General features: G+C 38.1%; 1 protein-coding gene across 1 annotated transcript in view; it reads left to right on the top strand.

Annotated features, from left to right (window-relative positions):
• Positions 1–25,655, top strand: part of BSPRY (B-box and SPRY domain containing) — a 48,568-nt gene extending 22,913 nt beyond the window's left edge. Inside the window, exons 3-6 of the mRNA XM_053696047.1 lie at positions 12,876–13,106; positions 14,897–14,922; positions 15,651–15,775; positions 24,867–25,655. Coding sequence (XP_053552022.1) covers positions 12,876–13,106; positions 14,897–14,922; positions 15,651–15,775; positions 24,867–25,390 — 906 coding nt within the window. The 3' untranslated portion in view covers positions 25,391–25,655. The remainder of the gene's footprint in view (positions 1–12,875; positions 13,107–14,896; positions 14,923–15,650; positions 15,776–24,866) is intronic.
• Positions 25,656–26,299: the final 644 nt, after the last annotated feature.

The raw sequence follows: 26,299 nt of genomic DNA, 5'->3' as shown, positions 1-26,299 counted from the left end.
TATTTTTAATGTTTACTGACACTTTAAAGTGAAGGTAAAGTGAAACGCTTTATTATAAATAATTACATATATCAAGCAAAATAAATATAACTTTCATTCATCAATATTTCACAATCTTTATATTACCTGAGATATCTTATATTATTGTTATGTATTCGGCTATCCGAAATTCAACCCGTGAAATATTTTTTTTTTATAAACAACGATCACATTGTTCAGCCATCCAATTGATTCTCTGGCCGTTAGGCGGCCGTCAATTTACGTCATTATCGGATGGCTGTAGATGCGCATGCGTAAGATCTTCAACTTCGCATTTGCCAGGCGCGCGCGTCCATGTTTTGCGCATGCAGAGTATAAACTGTATTTTGTGGGCATAGTATAGGAACTCAGGCGGCAAAAACCACGATTAACGCATGCGCAAAGATCGCTGTGAAAAAATTATGCGCATGCGTGGTTATCCCATGCTCGATGTGCACGAGCTCAGTAGACACGTATAGAGCGGGTGGGACCGCTCTATACGTCATAGTATGATAAACCAGGAAATGGTGGATGGGAGGAGAATATGCAGGGAACAGTAAGACAAATATAGTTAGAAAAATACCTAAATAAATCATTATTTATTAAAAACAAACCTAGCGACTGGATTTAAGTTAGTAACAGGATCATAAATACGATAGGTGGATAACAAAACTTTACCTTCACTTTAATGTCCAAAGAGTGCATAGGCTCAAATGGAGGAGCCTGTAACGTCTTCAAAACCAAATTAAGACTCCAAGGAGGAGAAATTGATTTAATGACAGGCTTAATACGAACTAAAGCCTGTACAAAACAGTGTATATCAGGAAGTATAGCAATCTTTCTGTGAAATAAAACAGAAAGAGCAGAGATTTCTCCCTTCAAAGAACTTGCAGACAAACCCCTATCCAAACCATCCTGAAGAAACTGTAAAATTCTAGGAATTATAAAAGAATGCCAAGAGAATTTATGAGAAGAACACCATAAAATGTAAGCCTTCCAAACTCGATAATAAATCTTTCTAGAAACAGATTTACAAGCTTGTAACATAGTATTAATCACTGAGTCAGAGAAACCTATATGACTTAGCACTAAGCGTTCAATTTCCATACCTTCAAATTTAATGATTTGAGATCCTGATGGAAAGACGGAGCTTCAGACAGTAGGTCCGGACTTAACGGAAGTGGCCAAGGTTAGCAACTGGACATCCGAATAAGATCCGCATACCAAAACCTGTGGGGCCATGCTGGAGCCACCAGCAACACAAACGATTGTTCCATGATGATTTTGGAGATCACTCTTGGAAGAAGAACTAGAGGTGGAAAAATGTAAGCAGGATGATAACACCAAGGAAGTGTCAGCGCATCCACTGCTTCCGCCTGAACATCCCTGGACCTGGACAGGTATCTGGGAAGTTTCTTGTTTAGATGAGAGGCCATGAGATCTATCTCTGGAAGACCCCACAACTGAACAATCTGAGAAAACACATCTGGATGGAGAGACCACTCCCCTGGATGTAAAGTCTGACGGCTTACATAATCCGCCTCCCAATTGACTACACCTGGGATATGCACCGCAGAGATTAGACAGGAGCTGGATTCCGCCCAAGCAAGTATCCAAGATAATTCTTTCATAGCTTGAGGACTGTGAGTCCCACCCTGATGATTGACATATGCCACAGTTGTGATATTGTCTGTCTGAAAGCAAATGAACGGTTCTCTCTTCAACAGAGGCCAAAACTGAAGAGCTCTGAGAATTGCATGGAGTTCTAAAATATTGATTGGTAATCTCGCCTCTTGAGATTTCCAAACCCCTTGTGCTGTCAGAGATCCCCAAACAGCTCCCCAACCTGAAAGACTTGCGTCTGTAGTGATCACAGTCCAAGTTGGCCGAACAAAGGAAGCCCCTTGAACTAAACGCTGGTGATTTAACCACCACGTCAGAGAGTGTCGAACATTGGGATTTAAGGATATTAACTGTGATATATTTGTATAATCCCTGCACCATTGATTCAGCATACAAAGCTGGAGAGGTCTCATGTGAAAACGAGCAAAAGGAATCGCGTCCGAGGCTGCAGTCATGAGGCCTAAAACTTCCATGCACATAGCCACTGAAGGGAATGACTGAGACTGAAGGTGCCGGCAGGCTGCAACCAATTTCAAACGTCTCTTGTCAGAGACAGAGTCATGGACACTGAATCTATCTGGAAGCCTAAAAAGGTGATCCTTGTCTGAGGAATCAAGAAACTCTTTGGTAAATTGATTCTCCAACCACGTTTTTGAAGAAACAACACTAGTTGATTTGTGTGAGATTCTGCAGAACGTAAAGACTGAGCTAGTACCAAGATATCGTCCAAATAAGGAAACACTGCAATACCCTGCTCTCTGATTACAGAGAGTAGGGCACCTAGAACCTTTGAAAAGATTCTTGGAGCTGTTGCTAGGCCAAATGGAAGAGCAACAAATTGGTAATATTTGTCTAGAAAAGAGAATCTCAGGAACTGATAATGTTCTGGATTAATCGGAATATGAAGGTATGCATCCTGCAAGTCTATTGTAGACATATAATGTCCTTGCTGAACAAAAGGCAGAATAGTCCTTATAGTCACCATCTTGAAAGTTGGTACTCTTACATAACGATTCAAAATTTGCAGATCCAGAACTGGTCTGAATGAATTTTCCTTCTTTGGGACAATGAATAGATTTGAATAAAACCCCAGACCTTGTTCCTGAAAAGGAACCAGCATGATTACCCCTGAAGACTCCAGGTCTGAAACACACTTCAGGAAAGCCTGAGCTTTTACTGGATTTGCTGGGATATGTGAGAGAAAAAAATCTTCTCACAGGAGGTCTTACTCTGAATCCTATTCGATACCATTGAGAGACAATGCTCTGAATCCATTGATTTTGGACAGAATTTATCCAAATATCCTTGAAAAACCTTAATCTGCCCCCTACCAGCTGAGCTGGAATGAGGGCCGCACCTTCATGCGGCCTTAGGGGCTGACTTTGATTTTTTAAAAGGCTTGGATTTATTCTAATTTGAGGAAGGCTTCCAATTGGAAGCAGATTCCTTGGGGGAAGGATTAGATTTTTGTTCCTTATTTTGACGAAAGGAACGAAAACGGTTAGAAGCCTTAGATTTGCCCTTAGGTTTTTTATCCTGAGGCAGAAAAACCCCCTTTCCTCCAGTAACAGTTGAAATAATAGAATCCAACTGAGAACCAAATAAATTATTACCTTGGAAAGAAAGAGATAATAATCTAGACTTAGATGTCATATCAGCATTCCAAGATTTAAGCCATAAAGCTCTTCTAGCTAAAATAGCTAAAGACATGGATCTAACATGAATTTTGATAATATAAAAAATGGCATCACAAATAAAATGATTAGCATGTTGCAGTAAGCGAACAATGCTAGATCTGTCAGAATCCAATTCTTGTTGCGCTAAATTCTCCAACCAAAAGGTTGATGCAGCCACAACATAATCCAAAGAAATTGCAGGCTTGAGAAGATGACCTGAATATAAATAGGCTTTCCTTAGATAGGATTCAAGTTTCCTATCTAAAGGATCCTTAAAAGAAGTACTATCTTCCATAGGAATAGTGGTACATTTAGCAAGAGTAGAAATAGCCCCATCAACTTTGGGGATCTTTTCCCAAAACTCTATAGAAATTGCTGGTAAAGGATACAATTTTTTAAACCTTGAAGAAGGAATAAAAGGAGTACCTGGCTTATTCCATTCCTTAGAAATCATATCAGAAATAGCATCAGGAATAGGAAAAACCTCTGGAGTAACCACAGGAGGTTTAAAAACAGCATTTAAACGTTTACTAGTCTTAATGTCAAGAGGACTAGCTTCCTCAATATCCAAAGTAATTAACACTTCTTTTAACAGAGAACGAATATACTCTATTTTAAACAAATAAGTAGATTTGTCAGTGTCAATATCTGAGGAAGGATCTTCTGAATCAGATAGATCCTCATCAGAGGAGGATAAATCATTATGTTGTCGGTCATTTGAAATTTCATCAACTTTATGAGAAGTTTTAAAAGACCTCTTACATTTATTAGAAGGCGGAAATGCAGACAAAGTCTTCTGAATAGAATCAGTAACAAATTCTTTAAAATTCATAGGTATATCATGTACATTAGAAGTTGAAGAAACTGCAACCGGCAATGTACTATTACTGATGGACACATTATCTGCATGTAAAAGTTTATCATGACAACTATTACAAATGACATTCAGAGATATAATTTCCACAATCTTACAACAAATGCACTTAGTTTTGGTAAAACCGATGTCAGGCAGCAAATTTCCAACGGATACTTCTGAGGCAGGATCAGATTGAGACATCTTGCAAAATGTAAAAGAAAAAACAACATATAAAGCAAAATTATGAATTTCCTTATATGACAGTTTCAGGAATGGGAAAAAATGCAAACAGCATAGCCCTCTGACATAGAAAAAGGCAAGAGGCAAAAAATTAGGCGCCAAGTATGACGCACATCGTAACTGAAACATTTTTTGGCATCAAAAACAAAAAAAACAAAAAAAACTAACGACGCAACCATGTGTAAAGACTCAGCGTCAACTACAAAGCTGGAAATTACGAACTTGCGTCAACGGACGTACTTTCGCGCCAAAAACAATCTCGTGCCAAGAATGACGCAATAAAGTCTAGCATATGGCGCACCCATGGGCCTAGTACTGCCCGCAATTTGCAAGAAAAATGTAGTCAGTCAGAAAAAGGCTAAAACCCCAGGTAAGAAAAAATATTCCTTAATATGTTTAATATTCCTTAATATGTTTATTTTCCCCAAATATGAAACTGACAATCTGCACAAGGAAATACATGAACCTGACTCATGGCAAATATAAGTACAATACATATATTTAGAACTTTATATAAATACATAAAGTGCCAAAACATAGCTGGGGTGTCTTAAGTAATAAAAAACATACTTACCAAAAAGACACCCATCCACATATAGCAGATAGCCAAACCAGTACTGAATCAGTTATTAGTAGAGGTAATGGTAAATTGAGAGTATATCGTCGATCTGAAAAGGGAGGTAGGAGATGAATGACCGATAACAGAGAACCTATGAAATAGACCCCTGTTAGGGAAATCATTGTATTCAATAAGTGATACTCCCTTCACGTCCCTCTGACATTCAGTGTACTCTGAGAGGAATCGAGCTTCAAAATGCTGAGAAGCGAATATCAACGTAGAAATCTTAGCACAAACTTACGTACGATCAGGTGCTTCTTTACATCTGCATTGTAAGAGTTTGAAGAACATGCAGTAATGGAAATAATATTAATATTAATGTTCTCAAAAAACTGATACCTGCCGAGTTGGCTACTGCCACCAGACGCATCCACTGGATACTCCCACAACATTTCCAATAGAGTGAGGAAATCTCACAGCTTCTCATCAAACATGTAGCTTGAACTTGTGTGGTGGTGTCAATCATAAACATAATGACATAAAAAAGGAATTTTGGGTCAAATGGCCCTAGAAATTATCATCATGCCCAAAATGTGGAACACCATTCCTCTAACAATTTTGATAAATCTAGAGGCCGTGTCCCTAGGAATCATGATACAGGGTCTTACAGGGAAGTATCCTCTTCCAATGGCCATTTTACTCATGATAGACCAACGGCCAATAATGAAAATGGCCGCCGGTTCCCTAACAATAGACCACAAACAAGCGCAAGTAATGACCAATATAGGGTTGAAACAATTCGCCATTCTAACTCTAACCCAGGCCCTAATTATGATGACACCAATCAGGCAGGACCATCTACAAATAACTCATCTAATTTTTTAGAATCAGGCCCCAGACCACCAGCGTGGAAACAAAAAACAATTTCCAGTTACCTAGAACTTGTGATTTCCCTCACTGCCCCCCAAAAAGGCAAAAGACCTCACGGAAACGAGGGCACAGAGGAAGAGGCACAGCCATCAAAGAGGCACGATTACAGACCTTGAAAAAAGGTATCTATAATTTGTCCTCACACAATCTGACAAATGATGAGATACGGGTTCTGGGTAAAGGCCTATCATATTGTCCCACTAATAAACATAACACCTTCTCACTTTTTGTTGATTTAAATCAATTTACGCAGAAGTTATCTATGCAAAAATACTTTGCTGAAATTTTTTTTAAAAAAAATGATATGATGAGGCCGATTCTTACAAACTCCATGGATGATAGACTTAGACATGAAGTAATCCCCACATATGCTTTGATAGACCACTTATGTGATGGTTTTATACATACATCCTTCAAAAACAAGTCTAGTTTCATGCCACAGCTCAGTAATAATGCACATATTGAGATTTTTAAACAACTAGTGAGTGATGACTTTGAGAGAATACCAAAAAAGATTCTAAATAAGGATAATCTATTTCCTAACGAGAAACGAGCATTGAATAATCTAAAAAACAATAAATCTCTGGTAATAAGACAGGCCGATAAGGGCGGCGGAGTGGTCCTTCAGGATCTAGCCGATTATTTATCGGAAGCAAGGAAAATTTTACATGACACCGCTTATTATATGAAATTGAGCTCAGACCCGACTATGGAGTTTAAATCTATACTAAAAGGAATTATAGCATCAGCTTTCGACAAAGGCATACTTTTGAAGAAAGAGAAAGACTACTTGGTTCCTACCGAACCTAATCAGGCCACCTGGACGACCGATAATAGCAGGGATTGGCAATTTGACTGATAATGTGTCATCATACGTGGACTACTTCTTGCAGAAGTATGTCTTAGGATTAGAATCCTATATCCGTGATTCAGCCGATCTCCTCAAAAAATTGGAATCATTTTGTATTACATCTGATATGATTTGGGTGACCTGCGATGTTCAGGCCCTGTATTCCAACATCCCTCATGACCTAGGCCTATGGGCAGTATCTGAATATTTAGAACTAGACATCTATCTACCACAGACCCAAAGAGAGTTTCTTTTAGATCTCATTGACTTCATCCTGAGACACAATTATTTTGTTTTCCAGGATGAATTCTATATCCAAACTAAAGGCACTGCCATGGGTACCAGGTCCGCCCCTAGTTATGCGAACCTGTTTATGGGTTCCTTTGAACAATGCTACATCTATGATTCAGCCTATGGGGCGAACCTGGTATACTATGGCAGATATATAGATGACCTCATCTTTATTTGGAGAGGTGAACCATCTACCGCTGAATCATTTCTGGAACATTTAAACTCTAATAATAGAGGTTTGGTGTTCACAAGCTCCATAGAAAGACAATCAATAGTGTATCTAGATTTAAATCTCAGCTTTACAGAGGATAAAGTGACTAGCACTACCTTTTTTAAAGCAGTTGATTGTAATAGCTATCTTGACTTCAAGAGTTGCCATTACCATCCTTGGAAACTAAACGTTCCTTATGGCCAGTTTAAAAGGGTACGCCGCAACTGTAGTTCCATGGCCGACTATGAATCTCAGAGTCTTATCCTTAAAGAAAGTTTCAGGGAAAAACACTACCCTAATACTATTATTGAAAATGGCTTTCTGAGAGCTAAAAATGATGATAGGGACAAATACTTCACTGGTTCTAATGCACAACCGGAACCTATGAATAATAGTAATTTTCATAGAGATCCTCTGTTCATCACTCAATTTAACCACAACCACAATTTAATCAAAGAGATTGTCACCAGACATTGGAGAATTTTACTTAAAGATCCGATTTTGAAAAAAACTTTAGATGATAAACCCAAAATAGTATATAGAAGGGCTCCAACCCTCAAAACAATGTTGGCTCCAAGTAAGATCGTTAAACATAGACAATCATATCCTGGCACCAACAGTAGTAACTTGCGACATGGGTCATTCAAATGTAGACGAGCCCGCTGCAAGATGTGCACTTTATTGATGATCAGCAGAAAACCTTTCGGTCTAATGTCACAAAAAAGTCCTATACTATTATTGGTCATGCCTCTTGCGCTTCTACTTATGTGGTCTATCTACTCACTTGTGTTTGTGGGGCCCAATATGTAGGGCGTACCTGTAGACATCTTAGTACTAGATAGTCTGAACACTATCGGAATATGAAGAAAAACTTCAGACTCCATAGTGTTTCAAGACATTGTAATGATGTACATAAGGGAGACCTTAACTGCTATTCTGTGGTTCCCATTGAATTTGTTCCCAAATCCCATTTATACAATCGTTTTTTCAGACTCAGACAGAGGGAGACCTTTTGGATCCATTTGCTGAAAAGCATGCATCCAGATGGTCTTAATTTGTGTGTCGATCTGGCGGCCTTTTCCTAAAGGTCTGATCCTGGTGTCCCTCTGTCTGAGCTTGGTCCTCTAGACTGGTTTTTATCTCTGATTCAATGGTCCTATATACACTAATCTTGTGATTCTTATTAGTCTGATAGATTGCTCTGTCAGTTTTTGATTTATAGGTTCTAAATTCAGATATAAGATTATCCACTTTCAGATATTCATTGACATTTCTCTGTCAGAATATATGTCCCCCCTCCAATATGTGTAGCCTTGTATAATCTCTAAATATCTATTGCTACAAACTCAATTTAATCATGCCGTTTGGCTGTGGAATTTCCATTCTAAGCATATAGTCACTAGGTATATTAAACCACCACAGTATATTACTTATGATTTCTTGCTAGAGGCTTTATTTTAGGCACCTATCTATATTATAAGCACATAATTGTGCCTTATATAGTTGGTGCTGCCTCTGTATATTATATTTATTATAAATGTTGTTTATTATGATATATATTTTCCAGTAGATCCTCCTCCCTCATTGTCACTTTAGATTTCTGACTGTCAATGTGAGAAGTGCAGACACAACCCCGCTTGTGACCAGTTCTCAGGGTTTTAGTTTTAACCTATGATGTTAGAACTTATTTTATAGTCATATATACCAATATAGGCACCTTATTCAATCTTACAAAATATATATGAACTGTTTGTGACTGTGTACTTTGATTTTATGCTTTATATGCCCTATATATTTTATTAATTTTTTGAGTAATTTTTAAAATGTTTTATTTGTTATGTATGTTCGCATATTACAGTCGGCAATGTTTCCACATTCATCATCACATATTCATTACTGAGCAGGTGCAATTGTCACTGCAGTTGTCAATCACAATCTATGATTGGCCCCATGAAGGGTGTGGACACAGACCGGTCTGTGATTGGGTAACTTTTATGTTAAATAGAGTTGGGATATCAAATGTAATATCAGCCTGATGAAACGACCAGAAGGTCGAGAAACGCGTTGCTGTTGTCATTTCATATAAACTATATGTTTTAACAGTGATTTTAATAAATTAGCTTTTACGATATTCCCGCTCTTGTGTATACCGTTTTTTGGTTGGTCCGGTTACCCGCCACTCATACTAAGAGCTAACAGCAATTGGTCCTATCACGGGCTACTCGTTCCTCTGACGATTCTACCTCCTGTAGCTGCGGATTGGACCCTGGAGTTCCGGATCTATCTTTCCATTGGTCCGTCTGGCGGGCGACTAAGGTCCCGTCCTGTCTAGTGAGGCATACGTTTATGCCATCATTTTTGTGAGTATTCTGACTCGTTGTGTGTGCTGTCTCCTGCCCTTACCACTGTACTACGATACTGTCCCATAAGGCGCCTCTCTTTTTTCTGCTTCTACAGACTTTTACAACTATTCCTCTCCAAGAGTGCTGCCGTATCATATTGGTTGCTGGCTGTTCCAGGAACTTCGCTTTCCCTGAGATTGTTATTTAAGCTGGGTCTTGTTCATCAGCTGTGCGCACCTCCATAGGATTCATCCTTCATTATTACATAAAAATACTGATCATTTGTTTTGCTTATATTACATCTGTTCATTTCTCAAAATGTATGAATAAATTAGAATTTTTCACAGATGTCTACTAGCTCTGTTCTGTAACCTCAATATTTACTTATATGTGTGATAATGTCAGGTTCCTATCTTGTCCCCCACCAGAGATAATAAACCCGATAGTAAGGAGAAATTTAAATAAAAAAATTGCACTTTCTCGCCTCCATAAAAAAATATAAGAGAAGTTTCAAACCTGAAATGTTCTGTATGCACACTATACATACCTAGGTAGCTCTTGAAAAAAAAATAAGACGTTCCCATTATAAATTGACCCTAAAAGTGGAACTTTTAGTGTTCTCAAACATTACATTAGGACTTAAAGGGACAGTTCACCCCAATTTTTTCTCCCATTTAAATTGTTCCCAATGATCCATTTTTACCTGTTGGATTGTATTAAATTGTTTACAAGTAGCTCCTTTACCCTTATTTTGGCCTTTGAAATAGCTGATTTAGCTTGTTGTTTCCCAACCTATACTGAAAGTTTTGATACTGGAGTCTCAGCTATTGATTAGCCTAAGTAAACACAGCCAGCAGAAGAAATGACACTCCCAGTGGGGGTGCAGGATAGTCAAGTAATAACATGATAAGTTTCTATTGTTCTCTCTAAGTATTGAGCTTTGGTTTTCTAGACAAATATAAGATAAGGAAGCAAGTGTGTGTACACAAAGTGATAACATAATGAGATCTGATATTACCTGACGCTCAACCCATTGTAATAGGCTGTAGTTTAAGAGCACAAAACCAGCTACTTCACATACACAAATAAACTTGAAAATGCAAATTCTCATACATTTTATACTCTGCAGCTGGTATAACAAGTCATTGAAAATACATTAATATAAAAACAATTTTGCAGTGTACTGTCCCTTTAAGTCCTAGATCTATGGAACAAGAATGTGCAAAATGTCTATATTTGTACATGTACCTTGCAATTGTAATGTAGACATCAGTTTTTGTTCTAAGGAGCTAAGACCATCCTGAGCTGAGTTATTGAGGTTTCCGTAAATATCTGTATAACCAAAGTTTGTTGTGCACCATGACACAAAGATGGTCGTCATGGTTAAACCAAGTAAAATAAAATTTAAAAAATTGTGGTTTTGTAATACCAATATATAGAGTTAAAGGGCCAGTAAACCTAAAAAATAATGTTATATAATTCTGCACATAGTGCAGAATTATATAACATTATATTAGTGCTAGTTTTTTATTACATAATATATCCAGTATTTTTTATAAAAAGAAGAGGGTTTTCCAGACCCGTCCTCTGTGCTCTACTGAGCGGGTCTGGTTTTCCCTCAGAGCGCATCGGGCCAGCTGTCTAGTCACAGCCCGGCCCGACCGCGCCATTACATTCAATGCAGCTCGCTCCTGCCGGATATATTATGTAATAAAAAAACTAGCACTAATGTTATGTTATATAATTCTGCACTATGTGCAGAATTATATAACATTATTTTTTAGGTTTACTGGCACTTTAATTAAAAGAAATAAAAATCATCAAGCAACCTATGTTGGACCACTTGACCCACAGATGTAGTAGATAAACAGACATATAGATAACCAGAGAGTAACGCTCGTGGGATACTCCTCTGTCAGACCGAACTCGGCCAGTAGTCTTGTTATCCCGGCATTGAGCCGGAATGATAGGGAATATCCCAGAGCAGAGAAAGTTAGTAAGATGAGGAAGGCGGCACTCACCACAGGCAGGACAGTCCCCAATGGCAACAGCAGAACAGGGCAAGGCAAATCACTGGAATGGTCAGACAGGCAGGAATCGGCAACAATAAAGCAGTCCAAAGACAAACCACTAGAATGGTCAGGCAGGCAGGGTTTGGCAATGGAAAAGCAGTCCAAGGGCAAACCACTAGAATGGTCAGGCAGGCAGGGTTTGGCAACGGTAAAGCAGTCCAAGGGCAAACCACTAGAATGGTCAGGCAGGGTTTGGCAACGGTAAAGCAGTCCAACGGCAGACCACTGGAATGGTCAGGCAGGCAGGGTTCGGCAACAGAGAGGCAATCCAGAATAACAGGGGTTAATAAGCAGAGTAGTCAGACAGGCAGGGTTCAGTAACACTATATCAGTCCAGCAATTTAAGGGTTAAACAGGTAGAGTAGTCAGACAGGCAGGGTTCAGCAGCAATATATCAGTCCAGCAATTTAGGGGTTAAACAGGTAGAGTAGTCAGACAGGCAGGGTTCAGCAGCAGCGTATTGATCCAGCAATTCAGGGGTTCAAAACACAGCAAGGCAATAAGAAAAACGATCTATCACTCCCAGGAGTACACAAAGTAACACCTATACTTGGGCAGTGATAGATCATTTGAATATGCTTACATAGGTGCAGGATTTGCGCCACAGACGTCCGGACCGGCATCAGTGAGAGAGGAGCGTGCGACGATGAAGCCACACGCATCCAGACCCGACTCAGCCCCTGACAACAAGCAGGAAAGGAGACACCGTGCCCCTAGCAACGGCTAGAGCGGCGCGGCGTGACACAGAGAGAGAGAGACAGGATTGATAGACAGAAAAAGAGGTACGATGGAAAGACAGACAGCTAGACAGAGATATAGAGACAGGATGGATAGGCAGAGAGAGACAGACAGATATAGAGAGGATGGATAGACAGACAGACAGATAGAATGCATCTTTTAATAGCTTTCAATACAAGAGTAATAACGTTTATTGTGCATACAACCCAATAAAAATACAGCCTGTAAAAGTAGTTTATGTACTGAAGAGTACCACCAGTGCTAATCATTAAAAATGAACTTTTGAGAGATCCTATTCAAAACTAGTGGGTCAATACCAAAAGTTTACCCAAATGAAGGCACGCATGAGGAGAACAGCGCCTTGTTTATGGTTTGGAAAAGTATTGTCTGTGAGACATCGCTACAAAATGCAGAGCACGGGGCATGCTTGTTTTCTTATATATATATCTCAATTTTTCCCATTTGACAGAGCACAGCCAGAGCCACGAGAGAGCTGGTCATCCAAAGGCTGAATTTTATTAGACAAGTCTGTGATGAGGAGGAGCAGCGGCTACTGGAAGAGGTGCATGCCGAGGAGGAGCGTGCACAGCAGGGCATACTTACCCAACGAGCCCACTGGACAGATTCTGCACACAAACTCTCTGGTATTAGGACCTATCTAGTGGATATGTTGACCAACTTGGATGACCTCAGTCTCATCGTGAGTAGACATTTTGTTCACTATAGAATCCAATATCTTTGGTAACATAACCAACAATGTGATCTAAACACATCCAAATGTGTTTATTTAGCATTTATTTTCTCTATACAATGTTTAATTATCTTCCCCAACAGACTCTATGTAGGCTTCTTTCTCATTCTCACAATATTTAACATTTGCCAGAAATATTTATTTTAAATATGCTTGTGTGATCCAAGTATTACACATAGGTAAGATTAAAGGGACATTAAAGGGACAGTCTAGTCCAAATTAAACTTTCATGATTCAGATAGGGCATGCAATTTTAAACAACTTTCCTATTTACCTGTATCATCCAATTTGCTTTGTTCTCTTGGTATTCTTTTTTGAAAGCTAAACCTAGGTGGGCTAAGATGCTAATTTCTAAGCCCTTGAAGTCTGTCTCTTATCTCAGTACAATTTGACAGTTTTTACAGCAAGACAGGGCTAGTTCATGTTTGCCACATAGATGACATTGTGCTCACTCCCGTGGAGTTACTTAAGAGACAGCAATGATTGGCTAAAATGCAAGTCTGTCAAAAGAACTGAAATAAGGGGGTAGTCTGCAGAGGCTTAGATACAAGGTAATCCCCACAGAGGTAAAAAGTAGATTAATATAACTGTGTTTGTTATGTAACACCGGGGAATGGGTAATAAAGGGATTAGCTACCCTTTTAAACAATAACAATTCTGGAGTAGACTGTCCCTTTAAACGTGTAGCATATATCAGCAATTAAACATTGCATTGCAATAAATATAGATATGATAATTTAACACAATCATTTTATTATTAAAGTTTACAAGGTTTTGCAATTCAAGAGCAGTTCATGGGTACACACCTCTGTAAAGCCCTGGTTGAGTTCAGGTTCCAATTAGGAACAGATGTAAATTAGGTGATGCTCTGAGCTAACCAATCATAGTGTAAGATGTTGCAGTGACCAAGTAATTACTAATAACCTGATTATCAAAAGCTTTCTGCTCTGGAGAGATTATCTAAGAAGTCTCGTCAGTACTGCAAGGTCCCTAAAATAATTTTATAGAGTCAGATTTTAGCATGAGGTTGCAGGTTATATGGCAGAAGTCACGGGTTGCAAACTTAGGAATAGTCTTAAATGAATGGGTTTTTTTTGTAGTGTTTAAAGGGACATGAAACCCAACATTTTTATTTCCTGATTTAGGTAGAACAGACAATTTTAAACAAATTTCCAGTTTACTTCTATTATCAAACTTGCTTCATTCTCTTGGTATCATTTGTTGAAGGAGCAGCAATGCACTACTGGTTTCTAACGGAACACATGGGTGAGCCAATGACAATCTGTAGATATATGCAGCCACCAATCAGCAGCTAGAACCTAGGTTATTTGCTGCTTGTGAGCTTACCTAGATAAACCTTTCAGCAAAGGATAATAAGAGAAGAAAGCAAAATAATAGAAGTAAATTGGAAAGTTGTTTAAAATTGGATGTTCTGTCTAAATCATAAATGTCTAATTATGATTTTACTGTCCCTTTAAGTAACACACACACACATATATATATATATATACTGTATATACTGTATACAGTTTTTAGCTGAGTACATTTTATTTTTTATGTTCTTCAGTTAAATCAAGTGTCTTTGGGGTGTCATGGGTGAATAAAAAAAAAACAAATCAAGCATGTAAAATTAAATAGAAAAATAGACCAAGGGTTTTTAAAACACAAATGAAAAAATGTTGTGAATCTCTGGGCTACAGTTATGTGAAGTTCCACTAATGGATTTTGTTTCTTTTCAGAATTCTGGGAATGAAATGGATGAGAGGTTGGTAGTTTTACTTTATATGTTTTATGCATTACAAATACACACCAATACTAATAGGTGATACTAATACTGATAAAAGCACCCATTGTGTATATTATAGATATTTAATTCTGATTATAATGATTATAATACTATATGTCATGGCTGTACAAAAAAAAGGCCTTTGGCAATGACCTGTTTTGTACCCAGAAATCAAACAAAGCTTTTGACAGTTCTCTTTTTTATTCTCTCTCAAATGGCTTTTTAAACAAAACACCAATTTTCATGATTTTGAAGGAGCAGGAAATATGAAACAACTTTCCAATTTTCTTATATTATCTGATTTGCTTCATTCTCTTCATATTCTTTGTTGAAAAGCTAAATCGGCTCAGTAGCTGCTGATTGGTGGCTGCACATAGATGCCTCATGTGATTGGCTCACCCCTGCACATTGCTATTTCTTCACTAAAGGATAACTGCAGAATGAAGCAAATTAAACAATAGAAGTAAATTGGAATGCTGTTTAAAATTGTATTCTCTATCTGAATCATGAAAGAAAAAAAATTGGGTTTTATGTCCCTTTTACATAAAATTTTCTACAAAATAGACTATATGGCATGTTGTGATAGTAATTTCTTACTAATTAAAAAAATAAAAATATTTGAGACTAACAGTCAGTACAAAAATAAATCATTTGCATTTCTGTGCTGCCAGTGCCATGATTCAACTTCACATTTCTCTCCCTTTTAGGACTGAGAAAGCAGAAGGAATTCTGAAGCCTCAGGAGTCAGACAAGTTAAACTTTAACATAAATTGCGCACATAGTCCATTACTGAACCGATTGTGGGCTTCATCTGTGCTGTGCTGCACAACAGGTTGGTACTAGGCACCGCCCCTGGCGGGCAGATGGGCATAGAGTCGTGTGTTAGCCAGGATGATGGGCTACTAAAATGTCATTACCATTATATGTGTAAAGAATTTGCAGAAGTCTAATATGTCAGTGGTTTCATTTTAAAGAGACATTAAACTCAAAATGTAAATTTTAAAGGGACATTGAAGTGGGAAAAAAGTCATGCTCTGATTTATTATACATGTCATACCCCCTTAAAGGGATTAAACACACAAAGTCTCTAAACATTACAGCTACCAAGATGAATACAGACGGTGATTGACAGGGTTGCGTGACTGAGGTTGTTGATTGGCTCACAGGCTATTTCCTGCCTGGGACTAGCAATGTTTTGCAGCTTTCAAACTGGACTTTTTCCATGTGTATAACCCTTTTACCCTTTGCAATTCCAAGATGTGTAGTGCAAAAATAGCATGTTCAAATTAATTCAACTATCACATTTTTCCAGTACAATGTCCCTTTAATTAAAATTATTTTTGAGCCCCTTTAAAATAAAACCACTGATAGCCTAGACTTCTGCATCAGTTCTTCACAACTATCATTATAAATGTTTTAGAATCACATAAACACTATCAGTTTGACAACACAATGTACACCTGGATCTGCTAATTTAGCATTCATTTTTTCATGTGTTTGTTTTAAAATCACTTCACACTGTTATTTTGCATAGTTTTGCAAATCAAGAGCAGTTCAGGAATACACACCTTGAAATACCTGGTGGGATTGGTGTTCCTGGTCTGCTTTGCTGTGGCAAATTAGGTACAGATATACTTAAAGGGTCATTAAACAATTCAAGATATTAATATACATTGTTTAATTATATGTAGTAAAACAACTTTGCAGTATACTTTCATTATTTATTTTGTTCACCTTTCCTGTAATTTGATTCTGACTATTGTGTGTTTTCCAATTCGTTAGATATGAAAGTGCAGACACAGCTATATTCCGCACAGTCATTGGTTGCACACTCTAGTAAGCCATTTATAACCATTCTTAATTGGCCTCAACACTGCTTTATAGACATTAACTTAACCCTTATTTTGTTCAATATTTAACCCTTTCACTACCGGGACTTCCAGACAAAAACTTGCTTAAAAGACCAGAAAATGTTTAGCATTTTTGTTATAACTCCATATAACAGAAATAGAGCCTTGTTTTTTTTTATTTACCTATCAAATCTATATATATATTTTTAAGTAGACAACCCAAGGTATTGATCTAGGCCCATTTTGGTATATTTCATGCCACCAATTCACCGCCAAATAAAAAAAATTGGTACTTTTTTCACAAACTTTGGGTTTCTCACAGAAATTATTTACATGGTGCTTGTGCAATCATGGCAAAAATGTTTGTAAAAGTTTATCTGGGATCCCCTTTGTTCAGAAATAGACAGATATGGCTTTGCCATTGCTTTTTGGTAATTAGAAGGCCACTAATAGCAGCTGCACACCACACTTCTATTATTCCCAACAGTGAAGGAGTTAATTAGGTAGCTTTAAAGGTTTATTTTAGCTTTAGTGTAGAGATTATCCTGCCATTTGACACTTCCCAACCCCATAATCCCTCTCTCACCCCCCCAACCCCCCCCCCCCCCGGTCACCCCCATTTTAGGTTCTGGCAGATAGTCTGCAAGTATGAAAATGTAAGGCTTTATTTTTTTATAAAATATATATATATTTTTTAGATTTTCTGCAGTATAGAATCCGCCTTACCCCCCCACATTCCTGATCCCCCCCAAACAGCTCTCTAAATCTCCCCTGCCCCAACTACTGCTGCTATCTTAGGTACTGGCAGCAGTCTGCCAGTACCTGAAAACCGTTTAAAAATTATTTTTTAAAAAAATATTTTTTTCTAATTGCTTTTCTGTAGCATAGTGTCCCCCGACCTCCATCAAACCCGCCATCTTTAGTTTAGGGTCCCCCACTGCCCCATCCCTCCCTGTCCCTTTTTTTCCATAGCATAGGGCCCCTCCCTCTTGCCTCCCCTGCCTGGACACCTACCCACCTACCGCCCCCACACCTACCGCCGGCTCCAGCAGAAGATCGTTACAGACATCTGTAACGATCAGGCATCTGCCGTCATATGGAGGCGGAGCACCAATTGCGCTCCGGCTCCATATATGGCAGATGCCGGATGCTTCAGGAGCTCTAGATCTCGGCTGTAACTTAAAGGGACAGTCAACACCAGAATTTTTGTTGTTTTAAAAGATAGATAATCCCTTAATTACCCATTCCCCAGTTTTGCATAATCAACACAGTTATAATAATACACATTTTATCTCTGTAATTACCTTGTATCCAAGCCTCTGCAGACTGCCCCCTTATTTCAGTTCTTTTGACAGACTTGCATTTTAGCCAATCAGTGCTCACTCCACAATAAATTCACGTGCATGAGTCAATGTTATCTATATGAAACACATGAACTAATGCCCTCTAGTGGTGAAACACTGTCAAAATGCATTTAGATTAGAGGCAGCCTTCAAGGTCTAAGAAATTAGCATATGAACCTCCTAGGTTTAGCTTTCAACTAAGAATACCAAGAGAACAAAGTAAAATTGGGGATAAAAGTAAATTGGAAAGTTGTTTAAAATTACATGGCCGATTTGAATCATGAAAAAAAAATTTTGGCTTGACTGTCCCTTTAACAGCCAAGAGTGCAGGAGCATCCTGAAGCAACAATGTATATATACGTGGTGCGGTACGATAGCCAAAGTACCACACAACTTATAAATACGTCGGATTGGGGGGGTTAAAAACTAATATAATTTTAAAAATATATGTACACATTATTCTCAGGCTAATCTTTGCTCTGAATACATAATTCAAGCAGTGATTTATTTAGTGTTTAATGTCCCTTTAATAGCAAAAGAAAGAGGAACAAGCGCATCCGCGATTCACTGTATCAATCTTTATTATCTAAGTAAAGATTGATACAGTGAATCCCGGATGCACTTGTTCCTCTTTCTTTTCCAGTTCTGTTTTGAAAAGATCCAACCACATTCGGGATCTTGTGATCAGCAGCACTGGAACGATTCAGAAAGAACACTCACAAGTGGGATTTCACTATTAAAGTGAATGGAACCGTTATCTGGGTCCCATAAGACTTATCCTATTTGATCCTGAGAGCAATTCCACTGGGACTTTGGAAATCCACCTACACTATAACGGTGACATTTATATGTATATATAACATAATAGATTAAATGTATTTCAGGTTATGACACTGGGACTTATATTTTGACTGTATTTTTTATGCTCAGTAATATCCTTTTTAAGTATTTTATATTTTTATTTTTTTATTATTTGTATTTTATATTGGTTGAGAATAGGCTAATAGTGCCCATTAACATTTTACTAACTATTTTTATCAATTATTTTGTTTGTTGATAGGCTATTTTTTCCTGTGATTTAGCATTTAGTTGCGCTGCTCTTTGTAGATAGCTAATGTCCCTTTAAGTATGATCGAGGTGCTCCAGCCTCTCTGGGGGGGGGGGGGAGAGTGAAATCAGAATAAGTTTCAAAGGTATTTCACAGAAAAATTAAGCAAAATAAACAAACATGTTGTAAGTTTGTACTGCTTTAATTTATTAGAATTTCAATTTTGACTTTAAAGGGATATTTAACCGTGCTTCTTTGGTAAAAACAAATATGTTAAATCAAAGTAAACATAAAAAACAAGAAACTGAATGTGTAAAAGAAAGCAAACAACTTACTTGTTTTCTTGCAAAATTAGCACTTCAAACTTTTCCTTGTTGCCCCATAGAGGCCCAAAAACAGGTGCCAGCACCTCATCGGAGCTCTGGCCCACCGGGCCCCTGACTGGAGTGCCCCTGGCGTTGTATACATACATATATATATATGTAAAAAAAAAAGTGCAACCATCCTTGGCACCAGCCCTAGGTGGCTTCCTCGCCATAAGGTCGAATTCGAAATAGTATTTCTAGTCTAATACTGTGTTTTATAAATGTAATATTCAAATGACATTCAAATTCGAATTAGTTTACAACTTTGTTTAATAAATGTAATATTCGAATTTGAATAAAACATTTGAATTCAAAATAGTATTTCTAGTCTAATACTATGGCCTAGATTTAGAGTTCGGCGGTAGCCGTCAAAACCAGCGTTAGAGGCTCCTAACGCTGGTTTTGGGCGCCCGCTGGTATTTGGAGTCAGTGATTAAAGGGTCTAACGCTCACTTTTCAGCCGCGACTTTTCCATACCGCAGATCCCCCTACACCATTTGCGTAGCCTATCTTTTCAATGGGATCTTTCTAACGCTGGTATTTAGAGTCGTTTCTGCAGTGAGCGTTAGAGCTCTAACGACAAGATTCCAGCCGCCTGAAAATAGCAGGAGTTAAGAGCTTTCTGGCTAACGCCGGTTTATAAAGCTCTTAACTACTGTACCCTAAAGTACACTAACACCCATAAACTACCTATGTACCCCTAAACCGAGCTCCCCCCACACCGCCGCCACTCGATTAAAATTTTTAACCCCTAATCTGCCGACCCGCCACCTACGTTATACTTATGTACCCCTAATCTGCTGCCCCTAACCCCGCCGACCCCTGTATTATATTTATTCACCCCTAACCTGCCCCCCACAACGTCGCCGCCAGCTACTTACAATAATTAACCCCTAATCTTCCGACCGCAAATCGCCGCCACCTACGTTATCCCTATGTACCCCTAATCTGCTGCCCCTAACACCGCCGACCCCTATATTATATTTATTAACCCCTAATCTGCCCCCCTCAACGTCGCCGACACCTGCCTACACTTATTAACCCCTAATCTGCCGAGCGGACCTGAGCGCTACTATAATAAAGTTATTAACCCCTAATCCGCCTCACTAACCCTATCATAAATAGTATTAACCCCTAATCTGCCCTCCCTAACATCGCCGACACCTACCTTCAATTATTAACCCCTAAACTTCCGATCGGAGCTCACCGCTATTCTAATAAATGGATTAACCCCTAAAGCTAAGTCTAACCCTAACACTAACACCCCCCTAAGTTAAATATAATTTTTATCTAACGAAATTAATTAACTCTTATTAAATAAATTATTCATATTTAAAGCTAAATACTTACCTGTAAAATAAATCCTAATATAGCTACAATATAAATTATAATTATATTATAGCTATTTTAGGATTAATATTTATTTTACAGGCAACTTGTAATTATTTTAACCAGGTACAATAGCTATTAAATAGTTAAGAACTATTTAATAGTTACCTAGTTAAAATAATAACAAATTTACCTGTAAAATAAATCCTAACCTAAGTTATAATTAAACCTAACACTACCCTATCAATAAAATAATTAAATAAACTACCTACAATTACCTACAATTAACCTAACACTACACTATCAATAAATAAATTAAACACAATTGCTACAAATAAATACAATTAAATAAACTAGCTAAAGTACAAAAAATAAAAAAGAACTAAGTTACAGAAAATAAAAAAATATTTACAAACATAAGAAAAATATTACAACAATTTTAAACTAATTACACCTACTCTAAGCCCCCTAATAAAATAACAAAGCCCCCCAAAATAAAAAATTCCCTACCCTATTCTAAATTAAAAAGGTTACAAGCTCTTTTACCTTACCAGCCCTGAACAGGGCCCTTTGCGGGGCATGCCCCAAGAATTTCAGCTCTTTTGCCTGTAAAAGAATAAATACAATACCCCCCCCCCCCAACATTACAACCCACCACCCACATACCCCTAATCTAACCCAAACCCCCCTTAAATAAACCTAACACTAAGCCCCTGAAGATCTTCCTACCTTGTCTTCACCATCCAGGTATCACCGATCCGTCCTGGCTCCAAGATCTTCATCCAACCCAAGCAGGGTTGGCGATCCATAATCCGGTCCAGAAGAGGCTCCAAAGTCTTCCTCCTATCCGGCAAGAAGAGGACATCCGGACCGGCAAACATCTTCTCCAAGCGGCATCTTCGATCTTCTTCCATCCGGTGCGGAGCGGGTCCATCTTGAAGCAGGCGACGCGGATCCATCCTCTTCTTCCGATGTCTCCTGACTAATGACGGTTCCTTTAAGGGACGTCATCCAAGATGGCGTCCCTCGAATTCCGATTGGCTGATAGGATTCTATCAGCCAATCGGAATTAAGGTAGGAATTTTCTGATTGGCTGATGGAATCAGCCAATCAGAATCAAGTTCAATCCGATTGGCTGATCCAATCAGCCAATCAGATTGAGCTCGCATTCTATTGGCTGTTCCGATCAGCCAATAGAATGCGAGCTCAATCTGATTGGCTGATGGGATCGGCCAATCAGATTGAACTTGATTCTGATTGGCTGATTCCATCAGCCAATCAGAAAATTCCTACCTTAATTCCGATTGGCTGATAGAATCCTATCAGCCAATCGGAATTCGAGGGACGCCATCTTGGATGACGTCCCTTAAAGGAACCGTCATTAGTCGGGAGACATCGGAAGAAGAGGATGGATCCGCGTCGCCTGCTTCAAGATGGACCCGCTCCGCACCGGATGGAAGAAGATCGAAGATGCCGCTTGGAGAAGATGTTTGCCGGTCCGGATGTCCTCTTCTTGCCGGATAGGAGGAAGACTTTGGAGCCTCTTCTGGACCGGATTATGGATCGCCAACCCCCGCTTGGGTTGGATGAAGATCTTGGAGCCAGGACGGATCGGTGATACCTGGATGGTGAAGACAAGGTAGGAAGATCTTCAGGGGCTTAGTGTTAGGTTTATTTAAGGGGGGTTTGGGTTAGATTAGGGGTATGTGGGTGGTAGGTTGTAATGTTGGGGGGGGGGGTATTGTATTTATTCTTTTACAGGCAAAAGAGCTGAAATTCTTGGGGCATGCCCCGCAAAGGGCCCTGTTCAGGGCTGGTAAGGTAAAAGAGCTTGTAACCTTTTTAATTTAGAATAGGGTAGGGAATTTTTTATTTTGGGGGGCTTTGTTATTTTATTAGGGGGCTTAGAGTAGGTGTAATTAGTTTAAAATTGTTATAATATTTTTCTTATGTTTGTAAATATTTTTTTATTTTCTGTAACTTAGTTCTTTTTTATTTTTTGTACTTTAGCTAGTTTATTTAATTGTATTTATTTGTAGCAATTGTGTTTAATTTATTTATTGATAGTGTAGTGTTAGGTTAATTGTAGGTAATTGTAGGTAGTTTATTTAATTATTTTATTGATAGGGTAGTGTTAGGTTTAATTATAACTTAGGTTAGGATTTATTTTACAGGTAAATTTGTTATTATTTTAACTAGGTAACTATTAAATAGTTCTTAACTATTTAATAGCTATTGTACCTGGTTAAAATAATTACAAAGTTGCCTGTAAAATAAATATTAATCCTAAAATAGCTATAATATAATTATAATTTATATTGTAGCTATATTAGGATTTATTTTACAGGTAAGTATTTAGCTTTAAATAGGAATAATTTATTTAATAAGAGTTAATTAATTTCGTTAGATGTAAATTATATTTAATTTAGGGGGGTCTTAGTGTTAGGGTTAGACTTAGCTTTAGGGGTTAATACATTTATTAGAATAGCGGTGAGCTCCGATCGGAAGTTTAGGGGTTAATAATTGAAGGTAGGTGTCGGCGATGTTAGGGAGGGCAGATTAGGGGTAAATACTATTTATGATAGGGTTAGTGAGGCGGATTAGGGGTTAATAACTTTATTATAGTAGCGCTCAGGTCCGCTCGGCAGATTAGGGGTTAATAAGTGTAGGTAGGTGTCGGCGACGTTGTGGGGGGCAGATTAGGGGTTAATAAATATAACATAGGGGTCGGCGATGTTAGGGCAGCAGATTAGGGGTACATAGGGATAACGTAGGTGGCGGCGTTTTACGGAGCGGCAGATTAGGGGTTAAAAAAAATATGCAGGGGTCAGCGATAGCGGGGGCGGCAGATTAGGGGTTAATAAGTGTAAGATTAGGGGTGTTTAGACTCGGGGTACATGTTAGGGTGTTAGGTGCAGACGTAGGAAGTGTTTCCCCATAGGAATCAATGGGGCTGCGTTAGGAGCTGAACGCTGCTTTTTTGCAGGTGTTAGGTTTTTTTTTCAGCTCAAACAGTCCCATTGTTTCCTATGGGAGAATCGTGCACGAGCACGTTTTTGAGGCCGGCCGCGTCCGTAAGCAACTCTGGTATCGAGAGTTGCTTTTGCGGTAAAAATGCTCTACGCTCCTTTTTTGGAGCCTAACGCAGCATTTGTTTTAACTCTCGATACCAGAGTTAAATTTATGGTGCGGCCAGAAAAAAGCCCGCGGAGCGTTAACAGCCCTTTTACCGCCGAACTCCAAATCTAGGCCTATGTTTTATAAATGTAATATTCGAATTTGAAATAGTATTTCTAGTCTACAAGTGTGTTTAATAAATGTTATATTCGAATTTGAATGCTACATTTGAATGCCACATTCAAATTCGAAATAGTATTTCTAGTTTACAACTGTGTTTAATAAATGTAATATTCGAATTAGAATGCTACATTCGAATTCGAATGTCACATTCAAAATAGTATTTCTAGTCTAATACTGTGTTTTATAAATGTAATATTCAAATTTGAATGTGACATTCAAATTCGAATGTGATATTTGAATTTGAAATAGTATTTCTAGTCTAATACTGTGTTTTATAAATGTAATATTCAAATTCGAATGTGACATTCGAATTTGAAATATTATTTCTAGTCTACAATTGTGTTTTATAAATGTAATATTCAAATTCAAATGTGACATTTGAATTCGAAAGTGACATTTGAAAACTGTAAATGACATTCGATAATAGAATTTTTAAGAATATTTGTTCTTATCAACATTCTATTATGTAAATCGAATTTCTACAATAACATTCGTTCTAACATTCGAATTCGAATATAAACACATTCGTCCATCCCTACTTGTACACATACTCACAGCACACTTATCAGGGGAACCGCAAAATATTTTAAGTGACCCACAGGGTGTCAGGTTAAGAAATACTGTAATAAACAACATTAGAAATAGATAAGAGCACAATGCTAACTTAATTTATTTTATTTTTTTTAAGCTTGTGAAAACCTCTCATTTGATGAAAAGACCCTCAGCCCATTGCTGGTTTTATCAGAAGACAACATACTGACATTTCTCCAGAAAAAGTGCAAGATCTATACAGATGAACCGGAGAGGTTTAACCACTGGCCCAACTGTTTGGCCACACAGTCATTTCAATCTGGTATTCATGCCTGGAAGATCGATGTGGAGAAAAGTAGTGCCTATAAACTGGGAGTGGCTTATAAATCACTGGCTCGTAAGGGTTCAGGCAATGATGCCAGGCTCGGATACAACCCAGAATCTTGGGTCTTCTCTCGATATGATAAAGACTTTCGTTTCTCCCATGATTCTCAGCATTACCCAGTGGAACTATTAAGATCCCCCAAAAACATTGGCGTTTTGGTGGATTTTGATGGCGGAGAGTTAATATTTTACGACCCTGACTCTTGCGTTATTTTGTACACTCACCATACCAGGTTCACAACCTCAATCTTTCCCGTATTCGCTGTAGCCGATGAAAGCATCAGTCTTTTAAAATGAACCAGCCTGAAGGATAATGAAGATATATTTATAATGACTATTTTTGTATATATATGAAAAGTTTTAGTTTGCTCGCAAAAAGTCCTAGTCTGGATGTGTCTCTATGTTTTAAAGCCTTTGTAAGGCAACATAGGTCAAAACAAAAAAGGAATAATGTTTAATGTCCCCAATTTGATCAATACAAAAAGGCTGTGATTGCAAATGTTATGTATAATTAGGGTGGCCATATTGCCGCTTTAAAACAGGACACATATGAAAAATACATATGTCAGGGTTCTTAAAATAGAAAATTATTGGAAACATTTCTTTTAACAGCCCTGACATATGTATTTTTCATAAGTATCCTGTTTTAAAGCGGCAATATGGCCACCCTATGTATAAGCCAAATACATGTACTGAAAGATGGTCATGCATGGATCATTTTGGCAAAAACAAAAGTATAAACAAAGTTTTAGTACAGGAATGATATTTTTTTTTCTTTATATAGATGTTCCACACAGTATTTTACTTTTAAAGGGACATAATACTCATATGCTAAATCACTTGAAACTGATGCAGTATAACTGTAAAAAGCCGACAGGAAAATATCACCTGAGCATCTGTATGTAAAAAAAGGAGGATGTTTTACCTCACAATCTCCTCAGCTCAGCAGAGTAAGTTCTGTGTAAAAAGTTATACTCAGCTGTTGCTCAGCTGCAGCTAAAAAAATAATAAAAAAAAATGAAGAAATGAACAGCAGCCAATCAGCATCAGCAGTGCTGAGGTCATGAACTCTTTTACTGTGATCTCATGAGATTTCATAGTAAACTTCCTTACACTGAATAGGGAAATAAGATGAGTGTGCACGAAAGCTCGCTCCTTCCGCTGTCCCAGGACAGACATACTGATTTGTTGCTTAGAAGTCCATTA

Source organism: Bombina bombina, chromosome 12, assembly GCF_027579735.1.
Source record: "Bombina bombina isolate aBomBom1 chromosome 12, aBomBom1.pri, whole genome shotgun sequence".
NCBI lineage: Eukaryota > Metazoa > Chordata > Amphibia > Anura > Bombinatoridae > Bombina > Bombina bombina.
Note: the sequence above shows the minus strand (reverse complement) of the source record. Positions and strands in the feature narration are given on the sequence as shown.